The 13,153-nt window shown below is 47.6% G+C and overlaps 1 protein-coding gene across 1 annotated transcript in view; it reads right to left on the reverse strand.

The window, feature by feature from the left end:
• Window positions 1-13,153, reverse strand: part of AR (androgen receptor) — a 124,014-nt gene that overhangs the window by 30,457 nt on the left and 80,404 nt on the right. Inside the window, exon 2 of the mRNA XM_018554751.1 lies at window positions 12,395-12,546. Within this exon, the coding sequence (XP_018410253.1) occupies window positions 12,395-12,546 (152 nt within the window). The remainder of the gene's footprint in view (window positions 1-12,394; window positions 12,547-13,153) is intronic.

Genomic DNA, 13,153 nt, shown 5'->3' on the forward strand with positions numbered 1-13,153 from the left:
GTATGTGCCCCGGGTGCCACTTTAGGAGGGGTGCCACTGGCTGTGTGGATAGAGAACTTCTCCCCGGGGGGAGGTAACTCTGTGCCTTTGCCCCAGGTGACAGAATGTCTAGCTTCCCCACTGAGTGATGTCAGCACCGGCAAGAGAATCACAGGCTGCACATTTGTCTCCGCCCCCCACGTGACCCAATGAGATGCTGCCTGGGGCATCCAATGAGATGCTGCCTGAGCTTGCTCAGGCTCAGGTTGACTCATTATAGGGACGGCCCTGCACACAGCTTACTAGCACACACAAGGGGGGCTCCATAGGACCCGGCAAAGGGAAAGGAGCCACCCTAAAACAGGATATCAGGAGGTCAGGGGATCAGCAGGAAAGTGAAGCTTTTAAACATCAAGGAGCAGAGTCCATTGTAAGTGATTTCATCAGCATTTTAGAAAAACTTTTGACTTGATTACTTCATTTCGCCTATCCCATTCACTCCCAAAATGGTAAACTTTTGCCAAAATCTCCTAACTTTTAATATTCTCAATTTTCCACCTCCCCACCAGGTAATCAACCAGATTGCAACTCGAATCGAGCCCGCCGTGTTCTATCCAGTGTTCTGGTAGAATACTGAACCCGTTAGAAATCTGGACCTGAGCCTCACTTCCGGGGGGGCGTGGAAGGTGTGTCGCCTGAAGGCCAAAGCTCAGAAGAGCCGCTGATCTCGGGTGTGCGCGGAGGGGGCGTGGGCTGAACAAGCAAGCTCAGAGCCGCTGATCTTGGGTGGGCGCGGAGGGGGCAGGGGCTGAACAAGCAAGCTCAGACCCGTGGATCGGATTGCTGAGGCAAAAAGTAACACACGAGCGCCTGTGCGGCAAAGCTACAGCCGTAAACACAACTCGCAGGCAAGGTGCCTGCAACCACATCACTTATCACATAATAAAAATATAAACAAAATACAGGCGCCTCGCCTGTAAATCCTCTGGACCCGCTTCCCCCGCACATGCCCAATAGAGGCAAATGGCCTGTGATGTTATCTGGACCCGATCACCCCATCTGCACTTGCTCGGACGTGGCCCAGATATCTAACGAAGTCCAGGATTCTGTTGTAACACCGGCACTCCGGTTATACAAACCTTAATAAGCTTTATTGAAAGGTGTTAATCCCGCGGTGCCGATGGCGGCAGTTTTGGGAATTGTAGCTTTCTGGTCACTTCCAGTTATGAGCTTCCCGGCCAATAAAGCACTTGGGTGAAATTCTAACAGGTAATTACCCTGATTAGCAGTCATTGACAGTTCACTTGTCACAGCGCACACAAAATAAACCGGCGAGCGTGCGAGGCTCATGAGTTCTTCCAAAGCCCTTTTTTTTTATTTTCCCCTCTCGAGGATCTGATTTCAAGCGGGTTGCCAGCTCGGAGATACAGCTTCCCCAGCGCCTGGCCCCACGGTCCTGCGAAAGCCGGCCAGGCCAACATTTATGCAGTGCAAAACTCACCCAGGGGGTGGGCACGACCCAACATGTATGCGTAGCAAAAAATGCCTTGTGACCTTTTTAAAAATTCCAGATACAAATCGAGTCTATTTCCTTTGTGACTTTTTCTTTTTGGTTTTCATTGCTGTTGCCCTAGCAACCGAAGAGCGGACTTGTCAAGTGTATGTTTTAAGGGGAAAAAACGGCCTCGGCTTCTGAAAGTAACCGCTATCTGTAAAGCTGTGCCCCCTTTTTATCCAGCATACATGCCAGTAGGTCATGGCGTAGCTGTCACTTTACCGCACGCACTGACAATGTGAGCGACCAGCAGATATCTACAAATGGAAGAAAGTTTGTATTTGTTGCCCAGAAAGTAGAGCGGTGAAAGTTCTAGCAGAGTCAGCAAGCTAATGTCCAGGTCTGCTGCAGGCAAACAGAGTCCAGGTGCCAGACACGTAAATGGAGCAATGTCGGACAACAGCAGAGATGCCAGACTGATAATCAGGACGAGCGAGGGCAAACCGAGTACAAATACAGTCCTACCAGGGCAAAAGTCCAAGTCAGACAGACCTCAAAAGGTGTCACGGGTAGTCACGTACCATGATGGAGACCAAATCGAGAAGATGGCGCCCATTGAGTCTCTTGTCCAACACCCCTGCATTTGGACATAGGGAATGTATGGGCACTGAGTAGCACCGGTGCCTGGGCTGAAGGTGACCAGGTGCAGAGCAGGAACAGAAGGCGGAGGCAGGGTCGGAGTCACAAGCCAGGGTCAAGCCAACCAGACAGTATGGGACCAATTCGGGAGCCAGGAGCAAGGTCAGGAAACAAGCCAAGGATCAGAGCAGATACAAGCAGGAGTCAAAGACAAGTATGGAGAGCAGGCCGAGGTCACAAGGGCAAGTAGCATGCAGCAGAGGAGTCAAGACAAGCCGGGTCAGGTACTGCAGAGGAACAAGACTTCAAGTACTGGGGAGCAGGAACCGCTGGAGCTCAATCAGCGATGATTGGTCTTCCAATGTCAGTTCCGATGTGGGATGTCACTTCCAGTGCCATATCACTTCCTGTGCTGTCCATGTTTCCTTTGACATGTGGTGAGCCCCAAAGGCAGGGAGGGCTGATGTTTAACTCTCAGGGATAGATCCTTAGCCGGATTGTGGGATGTGAACAGTACTTTGGGCACCAGTCACTTTAAGTATCTTTTCAATACTTTATTGTAGAGAGAGGGTGTAGGGCTACAGACATCCATGGACAAAATATACTCCAGACTCACCAATCCCTTCAAGCTTCCACAGTGCAAGAAAACATTAGCTGAGCAGAGGAGGACACTGTGTCATAGAGCCACCAATGGACAAGAGACATTATTGAGATCTTCCCTGGAAGAAATACCAGACTTGTTCCTGAGGTCCATGCCATCCAGGCCTTCCTGGCACCTCAAGCAGAGAAGAAGCTTCTCTGGTTCTCCATCCCAGACAGTTCCAGAACCCACCTGGGTCCACATCTGGTTTCCTGCAGACTTCAGACATAGTTAGCTTCTCCAACTGTGTACACCCTACCCCCAAGCTATGGCCGGGGGGCAGACTGCCCGCAGCACATGGCAATTCCTGAGTATTTATGCACTTCCCCAGCATGCATTACTGGCCATGAAACTCCCTGTGATTGCCCGGAGAGACATAAACACCCTCAATGTACTCCAATTGGCTTCTCCACTCTGTGGCAGGGTCACGCCCCATTACAGGTAGGTGCAGACAATAGCAGAACACCTAGGAATGACCAAATGATCACACACTACAAATCAGCCAGACTGATTACAGTTCCAGCAACGCTACATTTAAAGAGCTGCTCCACTTAGGGTGAAGGGGCTACACCAGGGGCGGACTGACCATACTGGAGGACCCTCCCCCGTTGCCCTTTACAGCCCGCATCGAAGTAGACGCAGCTGTGTTAAAGACGTCAATGTCGCCCGCCTCCCGGGCCCACCAGACAATGCTGTCGCCGCTTTAACACAGCCGCATCTCCGAGTTTTGCAGTGGCGCGGCCAAAAGGAGCTCCGAGGTGGGCGGGCATGTCCAGTTGGAGGGTGGACCCACCGCTGGTGTGACTGCACGAGGGCTCGTGGCGGCGGACCCACTGAGATCTGGTCCTGGGCCCCCCAATGGAGGAATGGTGCCCTGCTGCCCGCATCTGCCCCTGGTGAAATCTCTACATATGCCCCTGGTGAGACCTCCGCATCTGCCCCTGGGAAGACCTCCGCATCTGCCCCTGGTGAGACATCCGCATCCGTCCCTGCTTAGACCATCCACATCTGCCCCTGGTGAGACCATCCGCATCTGCCCCTGGTGAGACCTCCGCATCTGCCAAAAAATCCCATTCATTTCTATGGCCCTGTACACATCTGAGTGTTTTGCCTGTTGCTGGAGCCCCTGGGCCTCACCCCTGTTGCACATTAAGAACCATGAAAGAGTTCAGGGTATTACAAAAGACACATTTCATCTGCATATATCACAGGAAGCTCCTACACATCCAGAATGGATCACTGCACAAGTCTGGAAGACATACACAAAGCTCACCAAGATTCCACACATGGCTCCTGTATTGAGACAATATTTGCTTATCCTGCAGTTCAGCTTCCAATATTAAAGTCAAACACACACACACAAAAATCGTCTACAGAGCCAATGAATTTCCCGTGGCTCATTATGGTTAAGCTGGCTGACACATTAATTGCTGTGCAGTGACAAACGTCTGTCCATTAATAATGTGCAGTCTCGGAGAGGACCCAGGAGGTATAATAAGTAACTATAGTAATATCATTAAGAATACTTCCCAGGCTACAGTTTGATAATTAAAAGTCTAAAACAATAAGTTGCATACAGCGCGGTTATACATAATTTGAACAATATTAAAAATGTTCCATTAAAATCTTTCTGTCTACAACAGTTATTTTCCCAGAAACAACATGAACAGGTTTGACGGAGAATATGAATAAAAAAAAATAATATGCAATTGAACAACCCAAAGTCCAAACTGCAGGCCAAACTTTCCTCCTTCAGTTTTGGATGAAGTAGAGCTTCGGGTTTAGGTAGACAATTAGTTTGACCTGAACCTGAGCTGTTGGCAAGTGCCGAATAGGCGAGCCTGCCTGCTGAACTTCCATCTTTGTCCTAGCAACCAATGGCACCGTGCAACCCAAATAGCGTCATTGGTTGACTGGTGGTTGAGCCGCACTGCGTCAATGGTTGACTGGTGGTTGAGCCACACAGCGTCATTGGTTGACTGGTGGTTGAGCCATTGGTTGACTGGCAGTTTAGCCTCACAATTTCATTGGTTGACTAGTGGTTGAACCGAACAGCATCATTAGTTGACTGGCGGTTGAGCCACATAGCGTCATTCATTGACTGGTGGGTGAGCCAGACAGCGTCATTGGTTGACTAGGTTTAATCACTAGACTAGTGGTTGAACCTCACAGAATCATTAGTTGACTGGTGGTTGAGCCACACAGCGGCATTCGTTGACTTGTGGTTGAGCCACACAGCGGCATTCGTTGACTGGTGGTTGAGCCACACAGCGTCATTGGTTGACTGGCGGTTGCGCCACACAGTGTCATTGATTGGTAAACCACACAGTGCCATTGGTTTACTAGTGGTTGAATCCCACAGTATCATTAGTTGACTGGTGGTTGAGCCACAACGTCATTGGTTGACTAGTGGTTGAACCCCACAGAATCATTGCTTCACTGGCAGTTGAGCCACACAGTGTCAATGGTTGGCTGGCAGTTGAGACGCACAGTGTCATTGGTTGTCTGGTAGTTGAGACACACGGTGTCATTGGTTGCCTTTTAGTTGCGTCACAGAGCAATATGGAGGCTAAACTGCCAGTCAACCAATTACATTGTGTGGCTCACCCACCAGTCAACCAATGACGCTATTTGGGTGCCATTGGTTGCTAGGACAAAGATGGCGTTTCAGTGGTCAGGCTCGCCCGTTTGGAAACTTGCAAACAGCTTGGGTTCGGGTCGAACTCATGGTCTACCCAAATCCGGAGCTCATCCCTAAAAGCGTCCTAAGAACCAATAAAGCTGTGCAGGTTTCTAGGACATAGGAGGCCCTGGGAAAAGTTCACTTGGATTTTCTCCAAATTTAAAATTTTCGGCTGGTTTCAGCAAATGTCCAAGCAAACCAAACCAAGGATAAGGCACTTGCGACTAGTCTTTATTTTATGGCTGTTTGTGGCTTACCTTACCTCCTGCTGACACCAGGGCATGAATCAAGCATCAATGTCACCGAGTGTCACCGCTGGAGGATCTTCCCTCATGTCTAGCTCTGGTGACAACTCACAGAGAGGGTGACTCACCCCCACGGCAATAAAAATTTGATAGGGGTTCCGACCCAACCCCGCTCTATCCACAACTACGAAAAAAAGGGTCTTCTGGCAGGATCAACAGGATATGTGGAGTGCTAATGCTCATGAAAGACAGCAGCATATATGTCATGTTTTTATTTCACTCAAAAGCTTCCATATCTATGAGGCTATGGCCCCCCGATCTATGTGGAGAGTAATGTACAAACTAGGTACATTTTAAGGTTATGGGACTGAATTAATGTACAGGTCCTTCCTGGGTACCTTCTGGCTTTCCACATAACAGCCCCGTGCTAGAGTCACCAGGCCTTGTAAAAAAACAAACAAAAAAACCTTAAGTTTAATGAGGTCAGTCTATAAAACTCATCCGTTCCATAAAAGTGATAACTTCTCATTGCGGAAGACGTAGCCTATGAAATGATAACTATTTTCCTGAATGCACGCCAACTTTGAAGTACCAAGGACTAATGGTTACATTTTTCCAAGATCTGGAGCCAATTAGGTTATGTGCAATGATGAAATATTTACTTAAGCTGCATCTGACTTGTATTGAAATCAGGAAAGGCTTTGTGGAGGCCTCTGAAGCTTCTCACCGTCAACTATGGGAGAGAACATTGTAGGCATGCCAAGAATATTCTCATTAAGTCTCGTCAGGTATGAGGCATTTACCGATTCTGTTATTCTGTTCCAATGACAAAGGAAAAGTATTTTCTTTTTATCTTGCTGGCCGGATCACAATAGTAATAGATGTACGTAAAGTTTTTTTTTAATAAACAGTTACAACCAAAAGACAACGGATTTTACAAGAATTGGCTAAATGTTTATATGTGCTGACCACCACAGTGTTGGACTTCCCATTCCAAAAACATGGCCATCAATATGGAGTTGCCTCTTTCCCCTCATGGCCATTAATATGGAGTTGGCCTACTTTTGTGGCTATAACAGCCTCCACTCCTATATGAGCGTGTTGGACATCCAATTCCAAAACCATGGCCAATAATATGCAGTTGGCCTCCCTTTCTAACAATACCAGTCTCCACTACTATATGAGAGTGTTGGACATCCCGTTAAAAAACCATGGTCATCAATATCGAGTTGCCTGTCTCCACACATGGCCCTCTGTGGCTATAACAGCATCCACTCCTGTATGAGAATGTTTAAAATCCCATTCCAAAACCACAGCCAGTAATATAGAGTTGTCCGCCCTTTTTGGCTATAACAGCCTCCACTCTTCTATGAGAGTGTTGATCATACTATTGCAAACCCATGGCCATTAATAAAGAGTTGTCTCCCCTTTTGGGTTATAACAGCCTCCACTCTTATATGAGAGTGTTGGACATCCCATTCCAAACCCATGACAAATAATATATAGAGCCCCCTCCCCCATTTTGGCTATAACAGCCTCCACTCTTATATGAGAGTTTTGGACATCCCATTCCAAAACCATGACCATTAATATAGAGTTGCCCCCCTTTTTGGCTATAACAGCCTCTATTCTTATATGAAAGTGTTAGACAACACATTCCAACCCCATGGCCATTTATATATTGCCCCCCCCCCCTTTTTTGTGGCTAAAACAGCCTCCATACTTATATGAAAGTGTTGGACATCCCATTCCAAACCCATGGTCATTAAGATGGAGTTGGCCCCCTTTGTGGCTGTAATATTCTCTATTATAATGAATTGGAACGCCAATTGTGAGCCAGGCCTTCTCATCTAACATCAGTACCTGACCTCACAAATGGAACACAAATTCCCACAGATATTCCCAAATGGAAAAAATCCAGAATGGGATGTCCAACACTCTCATAAAGGAATGAGAGTGTTGGACATCCCATTACAAAACCGTGGCCATAAATACAAAGATGGTCCCCTTCTTTGCAGCTATAACTGCCTTCATTACTAAATGAGAGGGTTGGACATCCCATTCTGGGAATATTTCCCACAAGACTTGGGAATATATGTGGGAATTTGTGTCCCATTTGTGAGGTCAGGTACTGATGTTGGATGAGAATACCTGGATCACAATCTACAATTCATCCCAAAGGTGCTCAGTAGGTTTGAGGTCGGGACTCTGTGCAGGACATTCGAGTTCCTTCACAACAAACTGATCACACCATATCTTTATGGAGCTGGCTTTGTACACAGGAGACAGTCATGGTGGAGCAGAAAAGGCTCTTCACCAAACCACAAGGTTGGAAGAGCAGAGTTGTTCGAAATGTCTAAACCCGAGGACAAAAATGTTACATACTGCAGCTTTCTAGTCCCTAAATGGATTTCTTTGTATCTGTGGATGGAGAAATGGTTGTCACCCAGCCTGGACTGTTTAGAGGTGTTGGGATCTTATGACAGCTCAGAAATCAAGGGTCTTGGAAGGAGCTCACTGGCTCTGGTTCAGCAGCTCCAGAAAAGACAGGTTCTCCTCAACAGATAACTGGAAGACTCAAAAAATGGAGACTGGGCACCAAACAAAACAGGTATCAGAATATCAGAATCCATTAAAAAGTTTTTATTTCCTCACAATTTAACCAAACACGTTTGAGCCCCAACCCCCGCCCTCCTCTGGGCTTGGAACAATAAAATGAAGGCTTGAGGACTCAAACATAGCAATGGCCAGGGAGATCTTTGTTCCTTCTCATTATTGATTTCCTGGTTTGCGCATTTTATTCCAGCTTCAAATACAAACCAAACCAATTTAGATTTCTTTGCCGCCCCTAACACCAGCTTAGAGTTACATCCCGCAGGTACTGCGCCATCCTATCGGCCCGACGCCACTCAGACTTTGCTTTATTTATGTCTTACCGGAGAGATAGTATCTGAGAGCGAACACTTTACTCCGGTGGAATTCTCCATTATTAATAGTTAAAAAGTCCTTAGATGACCGCAAGGCTTCCAAGTTTTACTTTTACGCTGAGATAAATCTGTGACAGGTTAACGTAGATGTAAATCCTAAGTCTCGATGGCCGTCATGGACGTGATAGATGTCTGATTTAGGGGGAAGGCGCTCCGGTTTACCTTATAATAATTAAATGATGAATATTGTCCCCCTGATAAGTCTGACTCAAATGGGGGAGGCTGCTTCAAGCCAACCTACATTTTACGCACAAATTCCAAGAGTTTCTCCTACGGTTCCTCACCGGGCAGCCATCAAACAATGAACATATGAATCATCTTTGTTCCAAAAACTAATTCTCAGCACAAGCAGGTTAAATAAACAGTTTAAAATAGACTTGATGTGTTATGGAGAGTGGCAAAAGGAATTTCCCTTGAGTGATTAGCTTGTGCGGAGAGGCTTTCCACGTTAACCCTTTCACTGAAGCCTAGATGTCCAGACCACATTAAGCTGCGGCGACATGCTACGGTGACATGGACCATAACCCTATGACCAGACTAGCTTGCCAAGATAAATAATTGCCCATGATGCACATTCCAAAGGTAAGCGTGAAGTTAGTTACTCTTGATGCACATTCCGGTGGGCCATGGGGGGAGCGGGGTTCCGGGACTCATGGTGGATTGGTGGATGTTCTAGCTTCCGGGGTAGGAGGAACGGGGGCGGATTATGGCACACAACATCCCACCCAGCTTACTGACATCCCTGCATGCCAGGAGCTGCCTACAACACCAGCCAGAGCATTCCGCATAAATTACTGGCAACTATTGACATCAGTGAGCTGGGTGGGATGCCATCCAGAGAGTCACAGGTTGGTATGAGCTCTGAGGAACCTGGTGCCCTCTGGCCAGAAAGGGGGTGGCAGGCACACCTGTCGCCTCTCCCCCCGCGTGACCCAATGAGATTCTGCTTGAGGCAACCGCCTCATTATAGGGACGGCCCTGATCTCAAGTCATAAAAGATGAAGGTTTTCAGGATCCTTCATTCAATCGTATAATGGATGAAGAAGAAAAGTAACGGGTGTCCAAATGTGTGTGTGTGTGTGGGGGAGAGAGGGAGAGATTGAGAGAGAGAGAGTGTTTTTTTTAATATTGTAATTGTATCTGAAAATTACATTATGAACCAGAGGCCATCTACAGGCTTAACGGTCATTTTTAGTAGAAGAACCTCCAGCCTGCACCACCCTAGACTCACAGGAGAATGTTGTAGAAAACATTGCCACATCGATAATTGGTGCTGTTCACTGCAGCATTCAGGATGGAGGAGGAAGAAGACCCCCATGACGTCACATGACTGGACTGAAAAAGGTATGTATGTTAAAAGATAGTGGTGCAGAGAGAAGCTCCAATGGAGTGTTGGGCAACATGGAGTTGAGCTTTAAAAGCCACAGCAACACCAACAACGGAGATGAGCAAACTTCTCTAAAAGTGTGCTCGGTTTTCAGGAAAACATTTTTTTAACAATTGCCAACCGCCTACTGACTTCAAAAAAGTCCCTTTGATGTCCATATAAACCCGGCCCCAAGAAGAGAGTATTACACAGCAGCAAATTATACAAACATTCGACAGAAGGGATTGGCAGCCCTGCCTGATGAGGGGAAAAAAAACAGCCTGAGACATTTTCTTTAAAAATTCTTCCTGAAATACTAAGATAGAAGAGTCCCGGTGGGACTGGCAGTCAAGCTAGGTAAGAGTGGGTCTTGGTCGGTTTTTCAGTAAATCTAGGGAAGGGTGGGCCTGTTGGGACTGGCAGTCAGCTAGGGAAGGGTGGGAACTGGTGGGACTGGCAGTCAATCTATGGAAGGATGGGCCTGTTGGGACTGGCAGTCAAGCTAGGGAAGGATGGGCCTGTTGGGACTGGCAGTCAGCTAGAGAAGGGTGGAGCCTGGTGGGACTGCCAGTCAAGCTAGTGAAGGGTGAGGCTTGGTGGGAATGGCAGTCAAGCTAGAGAAGGGTGGGGCCTGGTGGGGCTGGTAGTCAAGCTAGGAAAGGGTGGGACCTTGTGGGACCAGCAGTCAAACTAGGGAAGTGCGAGACCCGGTGGGGCTTATAGTCATGCTAGGGAAGGATGAGGCGGGTTGGAACTGGCAGTCACGCTAAAGAAGAGTGGGGTTTGGCGGCACTGGCAGTCATGTTAGGGAAGGATGAGGCCTCGTGGGACTGGTAGTCAAGCTAGGGAAGGATGAGGCCTGGTGGGACTGCCAGTCATCCAAGGGGAGGATGTGGCCTGGTGGGACTGGCAGTCAAGATAGGGAAGGATGAGGCATGGTAGGACTGGCAGTCATGCTAGGGAAGGATGGGGCCTGGTGGGACTGGGTGGCAGTCAAGCTAGGGAAGGATGAGGCCTCGTGGGACTGCCAGTCATGCAAGGGGAGGATGTGGCCTGGTGGGACTGGCAGTCAAAATAGGGAAGGATGAGGCATGGTAAGACTGGCAGTCATGCTAGGGAAGGATGGGGCCTGGTGGGACTGGCAGTCGATGGGTGCTCAGGGAACGGCAGAAGCAGATATAAAGCAGAAGCAGTCTTCAGAGCAGACTCTGGTCCTTTTCTTGCAGAAGACTTTTGGAAATTCCACCTACTAAAAATAACATTAAAACTCCGGTTCCACCATTCAAATCCATGAAATCTGGTCTGAATATAAAATATTTGGGATCAACTCCAACCATCGACTATGCATGAGCCGCTCCGTGTCAGCACAGTCCCTGACAGTCTGATGATCAGGGCTCTGTCCGGGACCATCCCACAGGTCAGAATTGTTCATTTCTGTTTATTTTTCCATCCAGCACTGGGCCGCACATGGCTGACATTTCAATTCGTCTTCATACTGCGTGAACTTTGACCTCAGCCTGGTGACATTTCTGTGGCAAAGAACCGAGCCAAAATTCGAAAATGTACAGAGGTAGTAAAATATTTAATATGACGTGTGCCAGGAGGACGCGTGTTTCCTCGCATTTACACGGATAACTGTATTGTGTATGTTCAACGTGTGAGATCATTTGACACGTTGGTGAATTAATGTCTAAGAAAAGGTGAGGTTTGGTGGGACTGGCAGTCAAGCTAGAGAAGGATGGGGGCTGGTGGGACTGGCAGTCAAGGTAGGGAAGGATGGGGGCTGGTGGGACTGACAGTCAAGGTAGGGAAGGATGGGGGCTGGTGGGACTGGCAGTCAAGCTAGGGAAGGATGGTGGCTGGTGGGACTGGCAGTCAAGCTAGAGAAGGATGGGGGCTGGTGGGACTGGCAGTCAAGGTAGGGAAGGATGGGGGCTGATGGGACTGGCAGTCAAGCTAGGGAAGGATGGGGGCAGGTGGGACTGGCAGTCAAGATAGGGAAGGATGAGGCATGGTAGGACTGGCAGTCATGCTAGGGAAGGATGGGGCCAGTATGGAGACTTTTTATTTTATCCTGAAGTTTGCCTTTCAGTAGATTTTGTTACATTTTGGGTAAAATAGAAAACGACGTATATGGCGCGGTTTGGCAACGCTCACCCACCATACTGTCTCTATGGAGGGACACCACTGATACCTTAGAACAGTTTCCCATCTCCTCAGCATTAGGGGGAGGGATTCCATAGCTCCGGGATGTAAGCCGGTCAGGGCTGATAACACTGCTGAAGACTGCAGGATGCACCGGGCAGCACTAGATTTCTGGCAGGACCAACAGGTATGTAATAAATCAAATGCTACCCTACCTTCCGCTGCTCTCTTGAAGAAGACTTTGCAGCTGCCACATGTCAGCGCACCGTAGTGGCACCCGGACGCCTCGTCTCCGCAGATCAAGCAGGTTTTCTGTGGCGGGAAGTAATAGTCGATGGGTAAAAGGTGTTCCCTGCCCCCCTCCATCCTAGGAAGAAAAAGCAAAGAGAACAATTAGAGTCATGCTGAGTATTGATTCTGACTCCTGTCATTCCCTGGACAGCAGAGCTCAGAGGGGTGGAGACAGAAGCAGCACGAGAAGCCAATCAGGTGTGCTGCAGTACAAGGAGCATTCTGCGAGGGGGAGAGAGCAGAGGGATAACCTAATCAAGTCAATATAGGAAGCACTCAACACCACCCCCAGAGGGGTGACAATCGGTGACAAAGGTCAATCTTGGTCACTAAACACCACAATGTGTCAGAACATAACATACAGCCAAGATGGTTTGGGGGCCACTGCAGTGTCCCCTTTATTGGGGCTATAAATAAAAAACATATAAAATGACATATCAGATAAATAAATGTTATTATTATTATTATTATTAGTACTACAATAAAATACAACTTAGACTATCAGATGCAATACAATGATGAATAATAATAATACATATATCATTTTTTTGCATTTGATATTCTAAAAAAAAAAGGGAAAGAAAGATACAACTTAGACCATCGAGTAAAAAAAGAACTAAAACTAAAAATACATAAAAAATAATACTATATACTGTGTGTGTGTGTATATATATATATATATA

Source organism: Nanorana parkeri, unplaced genomic scaffold, assembly GCF_000935625.1.
Source record: "Nanorana parkeri isolate BGI_ZX_2015 unplaced genomic scaffold, ASM93562v1 scaffold171, whole genome shotgun sequence".
Classification (NCBI taxonomy): Eukaryota; Metazoa; Chordata; class Amphibia; order Anura; family Dicroglossidae; genus Nanorana; species Nanorana parkeri.